The sequence below is a fragment of the Protopterus annectens genome, chromosome 2.part0, assembly GCF_019279795.1.
Source record: "Protopterus annectens isolate FY-2018-M chromosome 2.part0, PAN1.0, whole genome shotgun sequence".
In the NCBI taxonomy this organism is placed as follows: Eukaryota; Metazoa; Chordata; order Ceratodontiformes; family Protopteridae; genus Protopterus; species Protopterus annectens.
In genome coordinates this window covers 633,357,979-633,383,534 of record NC_056728.1, presented here as the reverse complement: position 1 = coordinate 633,383,534, position 25,556 = coordinate 633,357,979, and the positions used below count along the sequence as shown (strand labels likewise).

General features: G+C 41.5%; 1 protein-coding gene across 1 annotated transcript in view; it reads left to right on the top strand.

The window, feature by feature from the left end:
- Positions 1-24,752, top strand: part of TSTD2 (thiosulfate sulfurtransferase like domain containing 2) — a 529,591-nt gene extending 504,839 nt beyond the window's left edge. The window contains exon 9 of the mRNA XM_044060999.1: positions 24,305-24,752. Within this exon, the coding sequence (XP_043916934.1) occupies positions 24,305-24,540 (236 nt within the window). The 3' untranslated portion in view covers positions 24,541-24,752. The remainder of the gene's footprint in view (positions 1-24,304) is intronic.
- The last annotated feature ends 804 nt before the right edge of the window (positions 24,753-25,556 follow it).

Sequence of the window (25,556 nt, the reverse complement as noted above, 5' to 3'; positions counted from 1 at the left end):
CCGCCAGGGTGTTTACCAAAGTGATGGCAGTGGTAGCTGCTCACCTGAGGCTTCAGGGGATTCAAGTCTATCCATACCTGGATGATTGGTTCCTCACTGCTCCCACCAGGCATCTACTCTCCCAAACCAGGGATTATTTCCTGACTCTTGCCCTGCATCTGGGGATCACAATCAACGCATCCAAATCACTCCTAGATCCTGTACAGGTGATAGACTACATTGGTGCAGGATAGATACTCTTCAGTGCAAAATCTTTCTGACCTCAGAGAGAGTACAAAATCTGAGGATGCATGTCTCCCTTATCTACCACTGTTCATCTCCCAATGGCGGAATTGGTGTTGAGGGCCTTAGGCTCGATGGTGGTGACCATAACTCTTCTTCCATGTGCCCGGTTACACATGAGAATTCTACAGTGGACTCTAGCTGTACAATGGTCCCTGTTGGAACTGCCATTGGCATATCCAATTCAACTCAGTCGAGTCTGTTGGTTGTCCCTCATATGGTGGATGTGTTCTCCGGACATTTTGGAGGGATGACCCTTTGTTCCAGCCCCGGCCCAAGCCACAGTGACCACGTACAGCTCCCAACTCTGGTGGGCATTGTTCGGGAAGGACAGTCCAAGGCCTGTGGTCCCGTGTAGAGACCAGCTTGCACATAAATGACCTAGTGATGAGGGCAGTCTTTCTAGCGTTGCAGGCCCTTCATGCCTTTCTCCCTGTGGGAACCATTGCAATTCAGTCAGACAACATGTCAGTGGTCCGGTATATCAACATACAGGGAGGGACTAGATCTTACCCCCTTTGTTGTAAGGCCATGAGAGTGTGGGAATGGGCGATCTCCATCAGTCGCTTTCTCATCGCAATGCACATTCCGGGACGGCCCAACATCCTAGCGGACAGGCTAAGTTGGACTATTCTGATGCCTTATGAGTGGTCTCTGAATCTTTCAGTAGCGGAACAGATCTTCCGCCAGTGGGGTCAGCCTTGCTGCGATCTCTTTGCATCTCCTTCCAACGCGAAGTGCAGCGAGTTTTTCACTCTGAACCCCCTGCCGGGGGAGTCCCCCAGAGATTCTGTTGTTCATGCTTGGTCTCCCGGTCTTCTGTATGCATACCCACCAGTACCTTTTATTACGAGGTTTCTACAGAAAGCTTGTCGACTGGGGAGCAAAGTGATCCTCATTCTCCCGTTTTGGCCTCGCCAGGTATGGTTTCTCTCCCTTTGGTCTCATCTTCTGGCTCCCCCTTGGATCCTGGATCCCATTCAGGATCTAATTGCACATCCTTCAGGGGTGCCTCATCCGAATCTGGACAGTTTGAAGCTCACAGCTTGGCTGCTCCAGTTCCCGTGATTGCTAGGACTCCTGGACTATCCTCCTCAGTTAGATCTATTTTGGTGGCTGCTCATAAGTCTTCGTCCAGGAAGGTTTATTGCAGCAAGTGGAAACATTTTTCATTTTGGGCCTCATGTTTAGGATTTACACTCCATATGAAAAAATCCTGCTTCCAACCCTCCATTGGAGTAACCTTCCTGCAGTCAGGGTTGGGCCCCTGGGTTCAAAAAGCCTCATATATCAGGAAAAGATTCACTTCCTTACCCAGTATTTCCAGACTATAAGGCAATAGGAAGCTTACCAGCCAGAGAGCTTCTCATAATCTGGGGTGCATGGCCTCCTGCATCCTAATGATATATTTGGCCAAACTGAATATGAGGAAAATCAAGCGGTACCTAAAAAGTTTGTGGTGCTGATACCAACAGCCTTTTCAGTTTAAGGTCCCTCTTCTTTTGTTTATTAAGAAAGACCTCTTGTGGTGAATAGAAATCTGCAACCTGAACTCAAAGCTCCCCTTCAAAATTCAGGTGGGACCCCAAATAATCACTGTATATGCCTTGATTCAAAACTAGGGCACCCATTTAAGGGAGATGATGGTGCAATGTAGGTGGGACAGCACATTTATAAGAAAACACATCAATTTGAAAAAAAAATATATAGTGCACAAAGACCTTGTGGCATTCAAAGAAAAATGGCCTGCAGGTAAGGATAGAAACCCTACCATGAAGCAATTTCTCAAGGGTATCATCTACCTGAGAACCCCTGCTCTCTCCTGGAATACTACCCTGCTGGTGGCCCTCATGTCAGTCAGAAGAATTTCTGAATTGCAAGCCCTTGTGTGTATGGAACCATTCCTCAACTTCCATAAAGGTGGAGTTTCCTTGCATATGAACCCTTCCTTTATGCCAAAAGTAGTTTTCAAAATATTTCTTAACCAAAACATTTGCTTACCTGTCTTCTTTCCTAACCCCCAGAAAAAGTGAGAGTCCTGCATTTCCTAGATATACACAGGCAACTCTGATTTTATTTGCCCAAAACAAAGAACAATAGAAAGTCTGAACAGCTCTTTGTGACATTTTCTAAAAATAAGAAAGTAAAACCTGTCAGCAACAGAAGTGGATCTCAAATTGTATTGCCTTCTGTTACAAACAGCATTGGATGCAGGTGCTTGGCAACATTAGGACACATTTCGCCAGGGCCACAGCAGCAACTACTGCCTCTCTGAGAGGAGTACCTTCCCACTCCATCCTAGAGGCAGCCATCTACTCCTCAGTGCACACCTTTTCCAAATATTATAATTTAATTGCGGTTTCTAGGCCAGGATTCACCTTTCATTTTGTAGAGATGATCTCCCACGCACTGTCTTACATCCAACCACCCCTTCCTCTAAAGCCTTGGAAGTCTTCCTGAAAGTCATCACTGCACTGAAGTAGGATTAACATAATACACTTGTGTATCTACTTACCATAAATGCAGATGTTTGAATGTCTTCACTGTTGCATTAAATATTCCCTTCCTCCATCCCCTCTCAATGTGTTTAGCATGTTTGGGTTGGTGTGTGAAACTTCCCACCTCTCTGTTTGGTCCTTTCTCCCAACCACAGTCAGTTTCCCTTTCTTTCTTGCCCTTCTTCCCAAGGGAGAGTGCTGGGCAAATCATGCTCCTTGCCAGCAGCAAGGAGAGTGGGGCTATTGACTGGGGACAAGAAGAACCTAGGAAAATGGTGCCAGACAATGAACCCTTTTTATCCTGATGTCTTGACTTCGGATGGGAAGTCAGGAAATCCCAAAGGTCATTAATGCAACAGTGAAGGAAGTCGAACATCCACATTTATGGAAGCAGATGCACAGTTGTATTTTCTGTTATCCTCCTTGCTCCTGTTAGGTGGTCAGGCTTAACTGCCAGATTTTTCATCTTGGATAAGTTCTTTTGTGGAGTTTACATTGCCTCATTATGTTTTGATTTACACAGAAAAATAAAGGAGAAGAGAAGGGAATAATTTATTCTGCATGTTAGGGCTTGTTTTTTTATAACTGAATAGACTTACAGGTTTTGCTTAGTGTTTATTATTTGAATAGTATTTTAGGTACTTTTGTATATAGTTATCAAAAAGGCCTCCATCTTTCAAAAGTGTGGCCATTGGAGCCATACGATTCCTTCTCAGAACACTCACAAGCTCTGCACCATGTTCCTGGGGACATCTGCAAGGTCTTCGGCCATCACACTGTCCAAGAGAGAAGAAATAAAGCCATATTAAGAGGACTGGTTCTGAGAAGTAGGATAAAGAGAGAAGAAAGGAGAAGAGAAAGGCACATCTAACTTCAGACAGCAAACCATCCTCCTGGAAGGCCCCAAGGGTAGATGTCCAACCAGCCAAGCCAACCTCCCTGTCAGCCTCAAATGGAGTCCCTCCCACTTAAAAATTCCCCAGCTTCCCCCTCAGGAGTTACCCAGCTAGAAATGTCCCTGATTCAGACTCCTTGTCCAAGAAAGAGAATCAGAAGTTTTTCCCTCAAAGAAGAAGCTTTCTTTTGTGAATCTCACCTTTCTTCAGCACTTTCAGTTAGGTATATAAGGTCAGTCACAAGCTCTTCCAATGACAGTTTACTGGGAGCACATTATGCCAGCTTTTATCAAGGCTTAGGCTGATTTAGGGGTCCTCCCATCCCCTTCTGTCTCCAGGGTGGACAAGGAAGGTCTAGCGGCATCAATATTTTAAGCTCTTTCTCTATTTTGACTCTGAAAGTAATGGCACCTACTATTCTCCCAATGCATTCTTTGTTGATGTTGATAGGTTTGGACATTCTTGAACCTGTTCCTAAATACTAACAGTGTCTAATTACCAGTATTGGCTCCAACCCATTTGAAACCTCTTTCTATATCTGAGTTTTTACATTTGACTTAACTTGTGCTGAAAACAGATTCAAGGTTGGCTGTGACTTTCAGTTCAGGCCCCCATTGTTGAAACTTCATCTTTAATATTGAGTTCAGTGCCAGTTTTGTCAGCTTCAACAGCCACAACATCAGCATTTGAGTACATGTAGAAATTAACCAGTTTACAGAGAAGGTCATGTAGAGCAGACACGTCATCAGCTGCAGCATCACTACATGAAACCCAGGAATGTGGAGCTTTGGGCACCATTTATGACCTCCAAAAACTTGTTCTGAAAGGCTGCAATAGATTTCGACCCACAGAGTCAGACCCCTCCTCAGGCAATTCAGATGATTGCCTTTTAGATGTATGCAGGAAGAGGATGAGGCACATACTCCAACAGAAACTCTTGCAACAGATTAAGAACCTGATCAGGAGGAAGATCCACAGTCCCTTCCAGACAACCTCATGTTTGTGGAAATGTTAATAACACAGAGGGGAGGTTGGCCTGTAGATCGCTCTCCTGATAAGGATATTCCAGTAGAAACCTTTTGTGCAGACCATATTACTTTGTAGGAGTACTTTTTATCTTCACCACTGCATAATCCTCAAGCTGCCTCTGGCAGCCCTGTTATCTCCCATGCAAGTCCATTGTGGCAGACACCTGTTATCCACTTCACTAGGAGAGGTTTCCCTTCAGGAAGAGCTCCTGGTGTAAGGCAGACACTGCTGAGTAAGGCATCCCACCAGCCATGCAGTGAAACAAAGTATCGGAGATGTTGTAATTCGACCATGTGGTGGATTTCACTGGCCTGTCCACCGCATGTACTGATGATGTGTCAACAGTGCCTGTACATTGGCTAGGCAGGTAATGAAAGGACCACGGTGAGCAGATGCCAACTGCTGCCCATAACGCAGGTCCACCATACACTACTTCCTCTTCCCACCCCCCATCCCTTTCTAATATCCAAATACTCTAGCCTTGACTAGACCCCATTGGACAGTGCTCTAGTATGTCCCCCATCTTTCTTACCACTCATAGGTTCATAGGTTTGTACTAAGCTATTAGCCCTAGGGCCTATACAAGCCTAGCCATAACAATTCCCTGGCTATTTCTTCCCACAGTATTTACTTCCCTGGACCCCTGTCTAGCAGGGTGACTGACATGATTCCCGGAGTGAATTTCCTATCTCCCATTCAGTCATCAAGGTTCCTTTTGAAGAGAGCCAAAGAGGCGCTCTGCTTGACATGTATGGGCAGTCTGTTCCAGAGTCTGGAGAGTCTCTGGGTCAGGAACCTATCCTTCCAGCATGTTTTGTTCATTGTGATGACAAGGTTTAGATCCCTGGAGCATGTGTCTCTGAGGGATTGGGATTTCTTTAAGTGTAGCATGTCTAACAGCTCTGGGTTTGACATGGCCTTTATTGTTAAGCAGAGATCGCCTCTGAGTAGACGATATGTGACAGAGTATAGGTGGAGTTTTTTTAGACGGTCAGCATAGGGCATCTGCTTTAGGCCTGTGATTCTTTTAGTGAGGTATTTCTGCGGCCTTTCCAGTTGTTGCAGATGTCTTGAGCGGTGCATACCAAACGGGGCGTTGTATTCTATAATGGGTCTAATGAGGGATGAGTACAGTGGTACAATGACCTTATTTTTTCTGGATGAAAAGACCTTAGTGATGAGGTGTGCCACATAGAAGGATTTCCTGACTGTTGTGGTGATGTGGTTATCGAAGGTGAGACCACTGTCTACCTGTGTCCCTAAGTCTCTTATCGCACTTTCGGTGTTTAGTGTACTGCCACCTATGTGGTAATTCACGGGTACATGTTTTTTCCCAAAGGGGATAACTATACATTTCTTGGCATTGCGCTTGAGCCCATGGCTCTGGCATCAAGCATCTGTTTCAGTAAGGCCCTTTTGTAGAATCTCCACATCATTTGGGGATTCAATAATGGCTCCCAGTTTGCAGTCATCTGCAAACTTTGTTAGCCAGAGTCCCTTAGTGTTGGCCTGTACTTCAGAGAAGTAGATAGCAAACAAGAGTGGTCCCAGGACTGAACCCTGAGGTACTCAACTTGTCTGGAGCTGGATTTGGAGTCTGCTACTTTTACAGTGTGGGTTCTGTCAGTAAGCCAGTTGGCAACCCATCAAGTGACATAGGGATTAATGCCCAGCTTAGTAAGTTTACCTGTGATTCCAGAGTGAGGGATGGTGTCGAAGGCCTTGGTGAGGTCCAAGTAGGCTGTGTGTACCACCCTACCCATGTCCACGGCTCTGGAGACTGATTCAAAGAAGTCAATCAGGTTCAGGAGACAAGATCGCCCCTTCACGATCCCAAACGGCATGGAGTCCAGTGTTTGAAGGTTGCCAATGGCTTTGTTTATAAGTTCCATGATAATACGTTCCATAGCCTTGCAGATCAGGCTCGTCAGACTGATGGGATGGTAGTTCCCGGGATCCAAGGTGGATCCCCCCTTGTGGAGTGGGATAACTGTAGCTGTGTGCCACTCAGTGGGCACGAAGCCTGAGGTGAGGCTATGATTAAACATGACACTTAGGTGAGGTGCCAGTTCATTTTGTAGTTCATGTAGTACACAGCCTGGGATGTCATCTGGTCCCATGGATGCTGTATTCTTAGCTTTGGAGAATGTGTTTTTTACCTGTGTGGCCGTTATTACCAGAATTTGGCAATCGTTCGGCATTGAGATGGGCCCTTTAGGGGGTGAGAGGGGGGTGAAGTTTGCACTGAATTGATCTGCCAGGATATTGGCAATATCCTTGGGATCAGAATATTTAATGCCATTCTTTTGCAACTCAGAGCAGATCTGAGCATTGCCATTTAGATTCTTGACATAGCTGTAGAATGCCTTGTGGTTGTCTTTGGAATCTTTGGCAATTTTATTTTCGTAACTAGCTTTGTAGGATTTTATGAGGGATCTCAGCTTCTTATTGAGGCTGGTAAGGGAGTTTTTTGCATCCTGGGATTTTCCTCTTTTTTGGAGGAGAGTGTCTTGGTTCTATTGGGGGTGGCACGATTCATGTACGAGTGGATGTGCTCATACACTGCCTTAGTGTAGGATTCAGCAGTCGAAATTTCAGTTCCCGTCGGCATGGGTGTCATGAAGTTTGTCACTTCTGACTTGAGTAGCATGAAGCTGGCTTTGGAGAAGTTTTTTACCGAGGTTTCCTTACTGGGGGGTGGGGGTGGGATGTGGATGTCAAGGGTGATTAGCTTATGGGCAGACCTGATCAATGAGGGGGTGACCATAGGTGTGGAGTATCGATTTCCCATGTTGGTAATGACCAGGTCTAGAATATTGGAGCCCCTGGTCGGACTAAGGATTAGTTGATCCAGGGCGTTGGAATTTACGAATTCCAAGAACCTTTGGGCAAAGGTGTTGGTACCAGAGTAGTTTTCCCAGTTAATGGCAGGGTAGTTGAAATCACCCAGTATTAGGGTGTTTGGTTGTATCTTAATATTTTCCAGTATGTTTAGAAAGGTATAGTGAGAATCTTGGGGCATGGTGGGGGATCTGAAGCAAGCTACAATTTGGATTGCAGTCTTACCTAGCGTTGGTTGCACCTGGAGAATTTCAGAGACATTGTGTTGGGCAACTAGCCTGGTGTTGTGAATATCCTTGGTGAATATAGACACTCCTTCACCTTTAGTGTTTCGGTCCTGGTTTGGGGGCCGAAAAGTGTGGTAAGAGTTGTAGCCTGGTATTGCAGGGGTGCTCTCTGGAGCCTTGAACCAAGTCTCAGTTACTGCACATGTATCGATGTTCTCCATTTTTAAGAGTACCTCGAGAGAGTGCATTTTGAGGTTTAGACTTCTAGCATTGAGTAGCATTATCTTCAGATTTTGCATGCTTGTACCTGTTACAGTGGTGGTGTTGTCCTTTGAACTTTGCCGAAAATGGCACTATAGCAGTGGCAAGAGCCTTAGCCAGTAACCTGAATCCCAGGGGTGACAGGTGCAGACCATCTCTGGCAAAGCAATGTGGTCTGTCGATCATGTTGTCCCAGGCAGATAGATACTGGATCCTCTTTGAATGACACCAAAAGCTTAGCCAATTGTTGAAGTCAATCATTTTGTCCTTATACTGTGGTATCATTCTGGGCGAAGGCAGGATGCTACTCAGGGCTAGGGTCATTCCTGCCTGGGCCACATGATCTGAAAGCTCTTCCATGTCTCTTTTCATGTAGTCCAGGGAGGTACATCTCAAGTCATTCACTCCAACAGGGACAATGACAGAGAGTCATATTTGTACTTGTTGTGGAGTGACTTGAGTGCATGCGTTATGTGGCGGATCCTGGCACCAGACAGGCAGCTGCCTGTAATTTTCTCCTTGTTCAGCCTGGTGAGTGGGACATTAATGTGCCTGACTATAGAGTCACCTATGACCAAAGTGTTGGGCACGTTGTCTTGCCTTAGGGGCAGTTGTTGGGTGGCACACTGGTGTTGTGAGCTGTATGACACTTTGGTTGTGATTGGTGTTTGTTTGCGTTTTAGCTTCAGAGGTCCTTGTTGCTTGGGCAGGTTAATGTTAAGGGCCTCCACATATGTGGGTTTAGTGTTGCTATGTGTGGGTGTTGCTTGAGTTGTAGTGCAGGTGTTAACCTTCTCCTGTTGACTGTCTAGCACAATCTTGGGTGGAGAGAGCTTTGCTTCCAGTTTGGCTATGTAAGTGCATCTCTCGCAGGTTGCAGTGTTGGGTGGTAGGAGGAGAGGGTTGTCTGTGCACATGAAGCAATTGCTGCATTGCCCCAGTATGCCTCGATTCACCAGGTGGACAGGAGAAATCACCGGAAGCTGACCCATGGACATGCCTGGTTTGGTGTTTTTTTTTGTTTTTTTTTTGTAAAGTACAAGAGCTGTTTTCCCCTAACTTAGCAAGGTACTTTGCAGTTATAAGCTGTTTAGTGCCTACGATTAATTTCTCCTTATTAACAAGGAAAGTTAAGCGATTGTATCAGTTTAAGGCTTCCTAGTGCTTTTTAGTAGGTTTTCGAGCAAGTGCTAGTCACAGGGATGCTTAAATGTAAGATGAAAAAAATGGTTTATCCTAAACACTGCAGTGTGCACTGGAGGAGTTAGATGTGAAAGTAAGTAACTTAAGCTTTACCTGTCTAAAAAGTTAAGTTTTAGTAGAGAGTCACTATTTTTAAAACAGCAAGATAGATTGAAAGGGGGTGGTCACCTTTGTATTCTGGTACTATGGAATACAGTAGGATGGCCAATACGTTTAAATAGTTGAAGGGGAGTGATTTCACAAAATGATAATTTTGTGCTTACTCACACAAGCCAGTAAAAATTGAGAGAAAATGAGATATATGGTCAAATTAACATAAGGGGAAGGCAACTAGAAAAGACAGTGGTGTTTAAGAACACTACAGTAACCGGGTGAGAAAAAAAATTCTGCCTGACTCGCAAATATAGCTCTCAATTGTCCCGAATTAACCGGGTGCACCTGTTTTTAAGCTTACTTTCCCAAGTGCCTGGTTTGGGTGAAAAACACCCGAGATCTACAGTAAAGCACGCTCTGTTCTGGCTGTAGACGTCTCAGCCAATAAGAGCATTGCTTTACTGCACCTGTTTTGCATGTAGCTGGCATGCTTCAATTTAATTCCTACATGCGGAGAGGAAGTGGAAGACGACTTAAGCGACTGCAGTGGAACTGGTATGGCTGGAGGGCTCAATTAGGTCCGGTCAGTCTGCATCTCAACTCCATTGGGATGGTGTGGAAGGCTACCAATCTCTGGGGACTGTCTGTGGCTGAACTACTACTTGGAGTCAGAACGGAGAGAAGTGAACTGGAAGCATCATTGTTTGTTCGTGTCATGGTCTTGTTGGATGGATTTATTTGAGAACTGTGGAGAAGAAATCATTTGCATTCATCTGTGATCGAGGCGAGCTATAAGGAGGAATTTTATAGCTCCAGGCTACCGTGGTGGACTTGGTCATCGTTTTTGTTTATGCCCGTAGGTGTGTGGAATAATTGTTCCCAGGAGGGCTGTGGTTGCGAAGATTTTATTTTATTTTCAGTTCAGCAATAACAGGTAAGTAAGCTGCTTTAAAAAAAAAACGGTTGTGCTAGAATAGAAACGCAGGTTTATGTGTGGGGTAAGGGGTTACATTTAGGGACTAAAGAACTTGGAAATGAAATTTATGTTATGCAAGTCTTTCTGCTGCTGTTTCAAGCTTAACTGTTTGTTAAGGTTATGACATTTCTTGAATTTGCTAACTATACATAGTCAAAAATGACGTGAAATGGTAGGAAACACAGTATAGCAGAACTTGTTGATTTTTTATTTTTTTACTTTTTGTTTTTATGAGTTCATGACTTGTATTTATTTGCTAAAGGAACCATACAAGTAAGTCTGACTAACCTTTCCCTCACAGCAACATGTAGCAGAGTCTGGGTGAGCCTTTTTAGTAAATCTCTGAAATGTTTTATTTTACCCCTTTCTTCAGAAAATATAGCTAGGGAGTAGAATAAAATGAGAATGGAGTTTAAAAATAGGGTAGAAATAAAAAGACATATGGTTAAGAACTGGTTCTGAAAGGCTACAAGCTGGAGGTGATGGAGATGAAGTGCCTGAGATGAGTGGTAGGATGCACTCTATGGGACAGACAAAGAAATGAGGACATAAGAGCAGAATCCAAAGTAGTTCCAGTTGCAGAAAAGGTCAAAGAAAACAAATTATTTTCAGGCATGTGCAGAAAAGCAGAAAACAATCAGTTGAAGAAGATTTGGGACAGACAGGAAAAAGGCAAGAGGAAACAAGGGCTTCCGACAAAGAAGGTGGCTGGATTGTGTGAGAGAAGACCTGCAACAGTCAGGCATGAGTGTCGAAGAAGGTAGGAGAATGGCATTGATTAGAGACCGAGATGGTGACAGTTGACACAACACCCCCGACCTTGTGAAGAAAATGGAGAAAATGGGTATGGTGAGGATGGTTAAGGAGTAACAAGAATTATTCAAATTATTTAGAGGAACTGACAAGGATAAAGTATTGCATTATAGGGGAAATCTCACAGAACAATAAGAGGTGCAACTGTAGAGTGCTAAACAGAAAATAAACAGAAAATAAGGGATCACCTCTGTAATATGCATGAGTTTAGAAAGATTGTTGGTAAGCAACTGTTTTTTGATAACTCCAGAGCACAAAAGCTTTTAGCACAATGGCTTAGGCAACAGAAATGAGAAATGGCTGTTTCCAAACCTAGGGAGCCTATAGCAAGGAAAATTACCAGTGATCCTAAAGAGGTATTAGAAATATTTCAGAAATTTTATGAAAGTCTGTATAAAGCAGACAAGTGTGGAAATCAAGAAAAAGTACAAATGGAAAAGTGTATGGGAGAATTAAATATGCCAATATTAGAGGTAGATGAGACTCAATTACTAACAGGATGGGAGGAGATGAGATAAAAATGGTGATGTATAACCAGTCTACAAGAACGTCTCCGGGAGTTGATGGTATTCTTGTGGAGTTTGGAAGCTAGGAGGGAAGAAATTGATAAAAATTGAAGGTTTATTTAACAGACGCACCAACATCTTGGAAGAAAGCTATGGTGGCTGTAATATTTAAAGATGGTAAAGACCCATCAGATCCAGCTTCATACAGGCAAATTTTGTTTATAAACCGTTATTATAAAATGTTTTACATCTATAATGGCTAAAAGAATGGTCAAGGTGATGCCAAAATTCATATATATAGATCAGTGTGTTTTCGTGGAGGGCAGGGAAACATTTAACAACAATAACAGAACAATGATGATCCAGGGGGAAGAAGAAGAATGTAAGAAAATGCCACTGCTGTTGGTGGGTCTTGATGTAGAGAAAGTATTCAACAGAATAAGCTGGGATTTTATGAGTAGGTCAGTGGAAGCATTTGTATTCCCTGATAAAATAATAAGGTTGACTAGGGGGATATATGAGGTATCGGAATCGAGCATTAAAGTGGAGGGGACCCTCTCTGATTAATTTTGTTTAAGCAGAGGAACCAGGGTACGGCGTCCTCTTTTCCCTTTTGTTTTTTGCGTTATATTTAGAACCATTGGCAAATGAAATAAGGCACTCAGAAATTCAAGAGTATAATTGGTATGGTAATCAAGAAAAGTTGGCTTTATTTGCAGATATTATTTTGATAAGTAAAGGATTTCTGTGTTGTGGAACATCTTGAGACAGTTTCATGTCTTTTCAGGATACAGTATTAATGAAAATGAAACAAAGGCAATAGCTGTAAACTGTGTACCCACACATGAACTGGTTCAGCAATACTCATATATATGGGGACATGATAAAATTAAGTACTTAGCAGTATGGATTAAAAAGGATTTGATAAATTGGCAGCACTGTTTTGTAGGCATTGATAGCAAGATAGAAACAGTGAAAATGTTTTAATCCCTTTAGTATTATATACAGGTCAAGCATGTTTTTATCAACCACAGGAGAAGTTGTGGATGGCAATTAATAAAGAGGTGGAGGATTTTATCTGGGAGTGGAAGAGGACAAGAGTCAAGTGGGATAAGTTGATCCTTCCAGTAGAACAACGTGGTTTGGGATTACTTGATTTGAAGAGGTATTTCAGAGCTACATAGTTAAGGCTTCTGTGCATAGCACATGCAGAAAGTATTAATTCAAAGTGGAAAGGGATAATGATGAAACAGGAGGGAAGCTCAAGAAATAAGGAGAGACTGGGATTTTGGATAGATACTCTTAAGGAGAATAACAATAACCATACAGAATATTATATGCATAAAGTAGCAGAAAGTATTCTAAGAACAAAGTCAGCACAGGAATGAAGAAAGGAGATTCTGCCGATAGGGATGACTGCAGTTAGGGGTACAGAGAATATGGAAGAGTGGGCTGCAATTTAAGAAAACTGGCAAAGGAACCAAGATTTTGGGAACAAATCATTAGAGAAAAAAATGTAATAGAATGGGAAGAGGCCAAGAATTCATTTGGACTGCAGGCTAAAGATTGCCTTCCCCATCAAGAATTGATACCATAGTATAGACAAAGAGAAAGGAATAGGGGAATCCTAAGTGAAAGACCAACTTTTACAATTTTTAGTGGAATCTAGAACAGAAGCTGCTGTAAAAACTGATAATTAGTATGGCATATAAAATATTGCATGATAACTATAGGAATCAATCAGAGGAGGTTAGAAAGGATTGGGAAGATAGACTGGATAAACAATTCACAAAGAAACAATGGGAGGATATATGTATGGCTACCAGATATGCAACAAAGTCTAGAGTATTTGGGATCTTTGCTTGGAATTTTTTGCATAGGTATTTTTATATCCCAAGCAGACTCCAAACTATTTTTCCTCCGGCAGATTGCAAATGCTGGAGGTATAAGGGATAGTTGGTAACTTATTTTTTTGGGAGTGTAATGAATTGGCAGATTTTAAAAATTCCCTGCAGACTACTCTGTCAGAAATACTGGTTGAGCAAACTAATGTAACTAAGGAAATTATTTTTTTGAGCTGTGGTAAAGAACTGAAATTGCCCAGAGATAGTAAGGCATTGCTGAGTTTATTTCTGGTGGCTGCCAAAAAAGCAATTACTGGAAAATAGAAATCAGAGTTTAAGCCAACCGTACAAGTAGTAGTAAATATAGTAACAGAGGTAAAAAAATGGAAGTGGGATCTTTAGAAAAAGGTAGGAGATTGCATAAAAAATGGGAATTATGGGAACAATACACGCAGAATAGTGTTTTGGAGAAATGAGGTGTAAGGGAAGGTGAGAATATGTCATTATGATTTGTTTTCATTTATATAAATGTGTGATTGCCTATGTCATAGGTGATAATGGAATAAGGATGTTTCTTGCTTAAAAATGAAAGACTCTTTTTAGAACCCAGTGGTCCATCTCCCCTTTAGGGATTCGTGGGCAATGGACTGAAGGAGTATGCATGCCATTGCTTTAGGCATATTTGCCATTAAGAGCTCTGAGTTACCTGATGCACATGAATTTCATGTAGCAAAATTTAGCCAAACATTCACTGGAATCTTTGAGAGGGCTGCCAACTCGTGACACTAGCAGACAGATTGAGTCAAAGGTGACCACCATGCTGAATATTTCCATTCTTTCTTTGCAGCTCCTACATAATGAAGTCTATGGGAAAGCCAAGGGGGCTGGGTCAGGTGTCACAGTGCAGTGCTGTGCCTGGCTCAGACATTATAATTTTGTAGAACATTTGAAGGAGTCATTCACTAATGTTCGTGCCGAGGTTGAAGAAGAAGCTGTTTAAAAGTGTGTATAAAGAAAAAATACCATCTTTTGTTGAAGTTAAATTCATGATCCCATAGCGGTTCTTTTTCAGAAGTCATAAAAACCTTAAGAATTTTTGATAGAAGGAGTTCCAATGGCAGCCGTTTGGCCAGTTTCTTGACAGAAGTTCCAATAGTCACAGGGGTCCCTTCAATAAACCCCAGCCCTTTGAAACGAGGTGGGCCATAGAACCAGGGGTTTTGTGGATGTTTCCAAGAGAAACAGCAGCATAACTCGCTGATGTCTTGCCTGACCTTTTCCTCTCTGGAGGAAGTTAAGAGTCCTTTATCCTTGCATTGGAAAGCATGACTACCCATCACACAAGACAAATGCATCAGGGAAGTAATGTCCTGAGATTGTATGATTCTGTTTACAGAGATACTAACTGACTTCTCCAACATTACAAGGTGTCTCGCTACATCAGAAGGAGAGAGACAGTACAGAAGTCAGGAACCTTCTCATAAAAAAAGAACTATCCAAGATGATCCACCAGACCACAGAGGGTCAGGAGTTCACTCAGGATTCTTCTTGGTTCACAAGAAAACATAGGATCTAAGACCAATCTTAGATCTGAACATTCTGAATTTTGTGTAAAGAAAAAAAAAAAAACAACTTCTGGATGGTCATGGTGTATTCAGTCCTTTCATGCTTATATGTAGGGAGTTTAATGTTTTCAGTGGACCTTCAGAAGGCATACCCACACATAATAATTGCCAAAGCTTCCAGAAAGTTTCTGAACTGCCAGATAGGAGCCAGTCATTATTCGTTCCACACCCTGCTATTTGGACTCACCACAGCCCCCAGGTTGTTCAACTAATGCATGACAGTGGTTGCTTCTCATGTGAGGCTTAGGGGGGGTCCATATCTTCCCTTACTTGGATGGCAGGATCCTAGTCACTACCATTGAAGAGTTCTTAGAAGAAGCAATGAATTACTTACTGCAAGTGTGACTGTCCCTGGGAATTTGTTTTATTTGTTTATTTTACATTTGTTTACTGGGAAAGTCCAGCTGGACATTTGTCCTTTTTCAGTGGAGACCCGAGGAGAAAAGCTCCAATGTCATAAAGTAATATAGTAAAGTACATCATAACTTTAAAACAGTAGGAACTATAACAGGAACATATATATTACATTGTGAGGATTTGTAGTTACATTCAGGGTACAAAAAACTGAACAGAGATGACATTTAAAATAGAGAGAGATCCAGTTCAACAGTTGCAGTGTTAGACATAGTAATTTAGAAGGGGTTCTGAGCAATGAGTTCAATGCTTTTAGAAGTGGCCTAGTACAGTTGAGCAAGGAGGGTTAGAAGGGGGTTTAAGGAGCAGGGGGATGGCGGAACCTATCCTGGGCCGCTACAGGAGCAGAGCTTGGGAGATGTTTAAACTATATAGTTGTGGGAATGGTCACTAGTGAGTTTGGCAGGCAGCTCCAGAGCTTGGAAATGTAGTTGGAGAAAAGGGCTTCACCTGCTGAGTTTTTTGCTTTAGTGACTTGGAGGAGACATTTATGTTAGAGCAAAGGGATCTTGAATCAGAGTATGGTTGAATAATGTCTTTGAGGGCTGGTGTATTTTCTGGGTGGTGGAGAAATTTATGAGCTAAGGTTAGCTGATTGGCTTGAGCTCCCTGTGCTCCTTCAATTTAATCGAGCTGTATGAGTGATAAACAATGATGTGACTTGTAAGAAGCATTGGTGGCAAATTTGGAGATTTTATTGCAACAAGCTTCAACCTTGACAAAGTTAGCTTTAAGGAGGTTTGTTAGGATTGGGGATGCTTATAGGAGTGTTGATAGAAGGTGTGTCCTGGCAAATATAATTTTAGTACTACTTGTTAGAAATTGGTTATTTCTATATAGGAGGCCGAGTTTCTTGTGAACTTTTTTGATGTTTGGTCTATATGGAGACTGAATTTCAGGTTGTTGTCAATTACAACCCCTAGCAGTTTGGTATAGGCAGTAGGAGTGATCATAGTTTTGTTTTTAGAGAAGATGTGAAAGGTCGCAGAGGAAGAATTCCTAGTGGTGTAGAAGAGCATACGTTTTGTTTTATTGGGATTTAGTATAAACTGGGAGTTGGTTAACCAAATTTCCACAGACAAGAAGGAGGCTTTGGTGATAGTTTGAAGTTCATTGAAGGAAGAGGCTGTGTAGATCAAACTGGAGTCTTCAATGTATTGAATCACGCTGGCATGGGGAGTGGCAGAGTGAAGCAGATTGGTAAAGAGAGAGAATAGAAGGAGTCCAAGGTTGGAGCCATGTGGAACCGCTAAGGAGACTGGGAGGAGGGGTGAGAGGGATTGTTGCCAACGGACGGCTTGTTGTTGATCTGTTAAGTAGCTTTGAAACCAGGCAATAACAGTATCACTAAAGTTATGGGAGGAGAGGACATTAATGAGTTTGCTGTGGTTGACCATGTCAAAGGCCTTTGACAGGTCAGGGAATATGGCTGATACAAACAGTTAGTTGTTTGTGTGCTAATTAGCTATGTTTGTAAAGGATAATAGGGCTGTTGTGGTGCTATGTGCAGGGCGAAAGCCATGTTGGGTATGGGATAGGAGACTGTGTGATCAGAGGTATTCTGTGAGTTATGAGTGTACTACTCTTTCCAGGATTTTAGACAGGAGAGAAAGAATGGCAATTGGGCAATGGAGGAATGCCAGTTAACACTCCAAACTCAAAGTTTGAGCTGTTGCATAACCTGGTATTTATAGGCTGCCATGTGGACAGTGTGGAAAAGGTTATGAAGCTACCTTAGGAGAGGGTACTTTCTGTGCAGTCAGTGGTTCAGCAGCTGTTAATTCTTCTACTCCCCACCAGCTACATGGTTCTCAAGGTGCTAGGAGTGATGGTGGCTACCATCAGTCTTATACCTCCATGCAAGGTATCACATGGAGTTCTTGCAAACATAGTAGTGCTGCTGGATGAAGATATGACTTAATCAGTTCATGTATCCAGGATATGTAAAACTTCTTACAATGGTGGTTACACACCCAGAACCTGACAACCATATGTTCCTTTGTTTTCCCCTTAACAATGGCCACAGTTACCACATGTATATCTATCCTTGGATTGATGAGGCGCTGTGTGGGACAGACATTGCAAGCCTTCCAGGGCTGCTTCCCTCAGGATGTCATAGAGATTCACACAGACATCATGTCAGCGATGCTTCAACAAACAAGGTGGCACTGGGTTTTACTCCATTTGTCAACCAGCCATGGGAGTGAGCAGTGTCCTTACAGTGCTTTCTCTTGGCAATGCACATCCTAGGTTAGATCAACTGCTTAGTGAACTGGCTCAGCAGATATATTTTGATGCCTCACAAACATTCCCTCAACCTAAGCATGGCATGTATGATTTTCTGTTGTTGAGGAAGCCCTGCTGCAACTTCTTTGCATCCCAAACAAACATCAAATGTAGCAATTTATTTTCCCCTATCTCCTCCCCATGGAGAGAACCCAAGAGATGCTTTAGATCTTCAGTGGTCACTGGTGCATTTTTATTAATTTCCAGAATTCCCTTGATCAGCAGGTTCTGCAAAAAGTCAGACTTGCATCATTGATCCTCATAGTCCTGTTCTGAGCTCAGTATTTATGTTTCTCCTTGATTTGGCCTTATTTCAAGAGGACAGTTCTGCTTCTAGACCTGTCTCAGGGTCTCCTGCCCAGTCTATCTGGCAGGCCTCACCTGGATATCTAGTCCCTTCAGTTAACAATATGATTTCTCCAGTTCCCTTAATGGCCAGGGAACCTTTGCTCAACTGACCCAGGTGGAGGTTGAGAGAGTTACATGTAATCAGTGGCACACAGAGTGATGTGACTTCCTTAGAGAAGACTGCAGAAACCACCAATGTGTACTAAATTCTTATCATGTCAGAAGTAAAGATTACATATATTTCACAAGAAAAGTGTATTTTTTCAGTTGTAACATACTGTGCCTACAATACCATGCTTTCATGTAGCTAAAGCTGTGGAGTTAAATTTAAAGGTACACTTCACTGGAAAATCTGAGGTTAGAATTGCAGTCTTAGGTCTAATTTATATCTGAATACTCTGTTATTACATAAAAGCTTCATAACAGAAGCTTAAAGGAGGACAGAGATATAAACTTTCAAAGACTAGCCTCAATGGCCTTATTTTGTCTTTACTGTAACACTTAGCCTAGTATACACCTTTGAACAAAATGTCTGACAACCACTGGGGTGTTTTTAAACCTAGTCATTCATCCTGAATCTTTGACAAGTTCTAGCACGCTTGGTAACGTAAACAGGACCTGGGAGATGAACCAGTTATGAGCTGTTTTTGTGCATTAGAGACATAGCTGCCAAACCAGGGGTGAAATTTTCCAGTTCCCCATCCATTTGTCCAAGTTAGATTTGAATTGGGTTAGGGAGGAATTCTGTTCCAGAGAAAGGGGGTAGTCTTTGGGATACATACCTCTCTGTCCTGCAGGTCCTGTTTACATCACAGGCAAAGTCCAAGCCTTTAGAATGGGTAATTCTTGTGCTCTTTGTTTTGAGGATATGAAGAAAGTCCATCAGAGTGGGATCTGACGATGTCTTGTATGCCAGGCATACATCTCCCCCCAACACCTTGTAAGAGAGAAAATGCAAGGACAGGGCTTTGAGGCAGTCTGCATAGGACATGTTATTTATGCCCTGTGCAATTTTCATTTTGTGTGCTGTGGTGAGTTTGTACGTTGTATACAATAATGACCTATAATATTTACTTTATGTATTTTCAGTACAACAGAAGTCAAATTGTTTTATATCTTTCATCAGAAAATACAGTATTTTTGGCTTTAACAGACTGACTTCAATGCTATGCTTTCAGGCATATCTGGGATTAAATTCAGAGGTGTGCTGCACTTGGAACTGAGGCTAGAATTATAATTTCAGGTGTGTTTTGTAGCAGAATACTCTCTTGTTACTTTGAAACTTTTGTAATGAAGTCTACAGACGTTCAAAGACTGGTTTCAGTGGTTTTAGTTCATGTACCTTTACAGCCAAAGTCTTACACTTTGCATTATACTAAATTTTCATTTCTGTTCTGTGTTGAACTTGTGCTCAGTACACAGAGTACAATATGGCCCAAAATGCTTCTTTGTTGAATACTCAGGCCAACAGAAGAAAAAATCCTCTATTCGTTACCACAAAAAATTATATATTTTTTTCAGTTGTAGCATGTTATGGCTACAGTGTCATGCTTTCAGGTGAGCAATTTGTGGGGTCAGATTCAGAGTTGTGCTGCACTTAAAGCTCTGAGTTTAGAATGCAGTCTTAGATATTTTTTGTAACCGAACATGCTGTTATTACATGAAAGTTTCATAATGAAATTTTAAAGGGAGCAGAAATATAGTCTTTCAAAGCCAGGCATTTTAAAGGGAGCAGACATCTAGTCTTTCAAAGCCATGCACAAGTGGCTTTAATTCATGTACCATTACTGCAACCGTATGACATTTGTATTATACTCAGTTTTCATTCTTTGTACAACAGAGAGCTTCTGCTGAATATGCTGAGCCCAATAACAGCATAAAAAAAATTATTTACCGAGTTGTCAGTACATTAGAAGCAAAAACCTCTTTATTTCTCCTGAATACTGATTTTTTTTTTGTCACTGAACTAAAGAACCATTTTGGCGATATAGATTTTTAAATACAAACATAGCCAAAACAGCCAGGCTAGGACTCAGGAAGGGCTATCAAGAGCAGTAAACCTCCTGATGAGCTGCCAGCCACCAGCGGATGCCCCTTCTGATTCAGATACAGGCACACTGCAGTGACTTTGCACGATCAGTAGAATCACTGTGTTGGGCCATCTCCATGGCCATGCTAAATTCTTATGTGGCAATTCAGGAGAGTGGCTAATGCTAATTAGCCACATGCACTCCCCGGACAGGACTGGCCTTAGGTCTGCTGGTGCCCTAAGCAAAAGAGATCCATAGCATCCCCTAGAAACACACAAAACACCTGGTGCCCCCCACCCTGGCCTATCTACACCATCCAGATTACTTTTTTCTTCCCTTTTCTGAGAGTTTGTCTTGCTTTTCAGTTTTTTTCCTGCATTTATTCATTCATTCATTCTTTCAACAGATTTTAAGTTGGTAAGAAGGGTCAATATTACCTTTTCAAAAAATTTCTTCATTGAATGCCTGTTCGTCTACCAATAAACAGTGAACTCCCAAATCTTCGAATGGCAACTTCACAAATTTTTTCCCAAGGGAAAAAATCGTTTGGCCAACCAAAAACCAAACAAACTTTCAAACCTTACAAAGTGGGGGGCTGTGCCCCCCACACTTCCCTAACTAAATATATCAACTCCAAGATCACACTACAGTAGGGGAAAGGGCAAATTCTCAATGATGGCCAAATGCTTTTCCCGTAGGAAAAATCTGCTGAAATGGCCATTGGAAGATTTGGGTTTCACTGTTTATTAGTCGATGAAGAGGCGTTCGATGAAAACATTTTACAATACAGTCATATAGACCTGCTAAGAATACTGTCTGACAACTGTGTAGGAAACATCTTAAGCTAGAGGCAGGGGACTGCAAGAAGCCATGGGATTTCTAGATGCCTTTTTGTGGTGCAGTTTAAGTTTTATTTTTTTTAATTATTTATTACATCCAATAATAGTCTGAACAAAATTTATGATTAAGGGAAGAAATTAAGTCTATGTTTTCAAGATTGGTTTTCCATGAATTCTTGTAACACCCTTTAACTGATCAAGACTACAGTGTAATAACTGGGGCATAAATAACTGCATTAAGATGGGGCCCTCAGAAGCTAGTGGCGTTCTAAATGCTCTGAGGTGCATTATACTGTTTTTTTAAAACAACTTTTTAATGCAATGATGGCCTTAACAAAAGTCATGAATAAGGGAAGACACTGAGTCCTGCCCTTCAAATTTTGTACCCCCTCCCCAAATCCTTTCGAGACACCCTAACCAAGACTACACTGGAATAACTTTAGCAGAAATAAATGGCCTGCAGTACATTTACAGCTTTGTGAGGAAAGTCAAAGACATAATGACCACAGTGTTCCCAGCCCAACATAAGATAGTGACGTCTGAGGTTTAGAAGGAAAGTTAAAGAAATAATGACATCATCCCCTGCTCCCCACACAAGCTACACTGACCTTCTGTGTATGCCTCTGAGGAGGGATAATTTTAGACTAGCTGGGATTCAGGGCAGAGACCACTACTTAACGTGTCAAAATCCACTTAAACAGCCTTGGTGTTTGCCCCCACCCCCCCAAAAAAAAAAAACTCTAGAAGTTCTAGGTATTCTGTAATGCATTTTATCTGTTTATGAAATTACTATAAGCTGAACAAGAGGCAAAATAATTAATCGCTTTTGTCCACATAACCCCCAACAAGCAGTTATAGCCATGTCCATTTACAATTCAGATGTTGAACTTTGATAAAAGAGGATAACCGTATTACAATTGTAATGTATTTCATCTTTGTTTCAATTACCACCCATTAAAATATTCCAAGTTGCTGCACATAAATCACAGTAGTCCTGCAAATCCAGAGTGATAAGCAAACAAAACAGATGGCTTCAGCAGTTGTAACTACTCTGTCTGTGCATATCAAATAGTCCATCTTCCTTCTCACAAATATACACTAGTCCTGCAAAATCAAATAGTAATGACTGCCAAAAACCAAGCAAACTACAAGAATGTCAAGTTACTTTCATCCAGCCCACCCCAGCCCAATAGCTGTCAACCTCTTACCTCCTGAATATGGAACAAATCCAAAACAATCAGGACACTTTTTAAAATATTAGTACTGTTAACATGATGAGTTGACACAATAAGAGAATGTGAATATAACATACATTTTCTGAAACAAATCTAATTATTGCCATTATTTAAGTTTAATCCACCACATTTTCTCCCCAGGTTACCAGTTTTACTAAGGATTAGGAGAGAGACAGAGAGAGAGAGAAATGCTGTGCCATAATCAGGGACAGTGGAGAGGTATGCCTATCCCCACCCTGCAGTTATAGCCATGAGGGCTGATGGCCAAGTGGTCTCACCTTTGCTAGCCTAATCTACACAGACAAGTTGCCACACATTACAGTATTCCAAGTTGTTTCACAAAAATACAAAGCCATATATATTGCTGTAAAATATCAAATGATCACTACCATCATCATGAAAAAAAACGTAATAATACTTGCCTCACTGACCCTCCTGGCTCCTTGAACAGCCAAGCAGTAAAGCCATACTTCAGAATGTTGTAGGTTATATTATTTATTTTTTAAAGGACATTGTTTAATTAAATAAAAAAAAAAAAAGTCACATCATATTGATGCTAGCCTCCTCCAGTCAGTGCAAGAGCTTTGAGTCTTCCATTTGAATATTGTGAGGTGACAGAAACCTTGCAGCATAACTCTAATTTGATGTTGCTTCATTGATTTGAATGGTTAAGTCAAGTGGAGCACCTCCCTCCTGTGGCATCTGCCGTATTTTATCTATTTATTTTTGAGCAAAGAAACTACATATTTTGTTGCTCTAAAAATAAATAAATTGTGAAGCATGGCACCCTGGGGAATTGCCTAGTAGGCCTATGTATAAGGCTGGCCCTGCCCCAGGAAATGTCTGTGTAAACTATCATGGCCAAATGCCACATTCTGCCATTATTTCCATTGGGGGAGACTGCATTGTTAAACTAATTGTCAGGAAATTCAGTGGAGAAATAGTGTGGAGGCGGTGAGTGAGTGTGTGTACGTGAGTGGCTGTTTACATATCTGCAGACATGTGAATGGTGTCCATTGAACGTGTGTGTGTATGGTAGTGTTTGCCTGCATGTTGGCAGTAGGGAGGGTAAGTTAGGAGATCGGTAGTGTAGGTGTCTGCATGTGAATGGGTGAGTCTTTCAATGAGTGGAGTAGAGTGAGGAGGGATGTCCACTGTAAAGTGCTGTTTAGCACTTGCAGCAATTACACCTGATTTAGAGATATGGAATATAAGGCCCTAAGGGAGAAATGTGATGGAGGGAATAAAAAACAGCATTTCAGTAATTCAATTAATTCAATATGAGAAAGTCCTTTTTCATACATAGGGTGATTGATGAGTAGAATTAATTAATAGAATGGTTATAAAATATGAGATAGATCGATTGTTTAATTCAGCTTGGGATTTATGCAGAGATGGAAGAGAAGTCATGGGGACAGGTGTTTTATGTTACCTGTATTAATCTGACCATCTATATAAATGGGGTCATGATCTCCTTCTGTCAGCTAATTTGTTTTGTGTTTTTGTAGTGGGGTAAATGGACAGATTAATTTTTTTTTTTACTGAATAGTATTGATCAGTATTTGCTGTCCTATGAGCTATAGAATTGGCCTGAGAGCTTGTTAGCTACAACTGAAAATTTCACTTCAGAACCAAATGTCAAAGAAATGATTAAGGGTATAAAAACAGGAATGGAGTATGAACAGTTATTAATAGCCATTATACTGATATCTTAGCAAATCTTTCATATCTGTTCTTAATGACTGACTTAATATCAGCTCCAGTTTGTGTTGGTAGCTTTCAAGATATAGCTATTAAGATATTTTCCAAGCAAATGTGTGCCATTTTTTCTAGAATTCTTTGGGATCTCTGCAATAAAAGTATTTCATGTCCATTAATGTGTTGTGTCCTTTCATGCATGCAAACACACCCACATATTTTTGCAAGTGATTTTTCCTTAAGTTCAAAATATGAGAAGCCCTAATAAACACATTGTTAATATTTATGAATTACTTTGTGACTAACATTTGAAAACAGTATCACATTCTGATTTCAGAATGTTCGCATTTGTGTTTACAGAATGCAAGTATTGTGGTGCTCTGTGGGATGGTTACAGACTGTGTTCCACTCGGCAATGTTGTCAGCTTGTCCTTTCTTGTCTGGAATGCCGAGTGAAGGGTCACACTGCTTGCTGCCATCTTTGCCAGGAAAAAGGGAAGCAGCTATCTTCGAGTCCACAAGGGCAATGGTTGAACAAGAAGGAATGTGAATGTACAGACAGTCGACCACGTGTGCCTGTTGAACCACTTTGCTAGTTTTGTACTTGGTTGTATAACTTGTACTGCTTATTGAACAGTAGTACTGTACAACTTTTAATTCTGTAAAATATTTTATCTAATGAAAATGATGTAATTTAAAAGGAAAAATAGAGTTTTCATTATCATTGAATCAGATGTTGATTGCAGATTTTTATCAGTGATATATTTGTATTTTGATAAAGGTATCACATTAAATAATGCTAGCTTCTCACACATTGGATGTGTGTTGTGTAAATTATTCTTCTGACCTACTGACACAGTGAATTATTGCAAAATGAAGGGAAAATCTCTTGTATTTGCATCCTGGAAAGATGTTTATATATCTTATAGGGAGCTTTTGCAAAGTAGTACAGCAAAATAGCAGCTGGATTGCTTAACACCACGTCTTCAGTTGTAATTATCAAAGATAGAAATTGAAGAAAAGTTTTGGTTTGATCAACATTACCAGTGTATTCTTTGCTTCCGAAGCTTTGAAATGCAAATGGGTTGTTGCCAGTAGCCTGGTGGCCGGTCAGATTCCAAAGTCTGGGTCTGCTGGTGCTGGTGTCGCAGACCCGCGTCGATCACGGCAGTTATTAGCAAAATAAAAGGTATAAAGGCATCAGCCACGCCCATTTTCCCTTTCTTCTGGCTGCTGGCTCAAGCAGAAGCTGTTCGTAAGTGCCGGTCGGTCGGTCAGAGTCAGATCTACTACACCTACTACTGGAAGACTTCTATAAAGCTTAAGTACCGTTAAGACTCTTTCTTTCCCAGCCGATATCAGAGAGAAAGTTAATAACTGTTTATCTTGTGGGAAACAAAGAATCTTTCTTTAAAATAAATGCACTGGAGGCTTCCTTTAGATCAGCCATGACTGGCAAAGTTATCAGGAGGCATGCATGGTTGAAGAAAGAGCGGGCAGCACCAGACCGTATCCAAACCCTAAGCTTTCTTTTTGACCTATGGACAAGGTCAATTTATTTGTAGTGCCCCTGCATCAGGTTCTGAAAGATGGAAGGACAAACCAAAAAAAA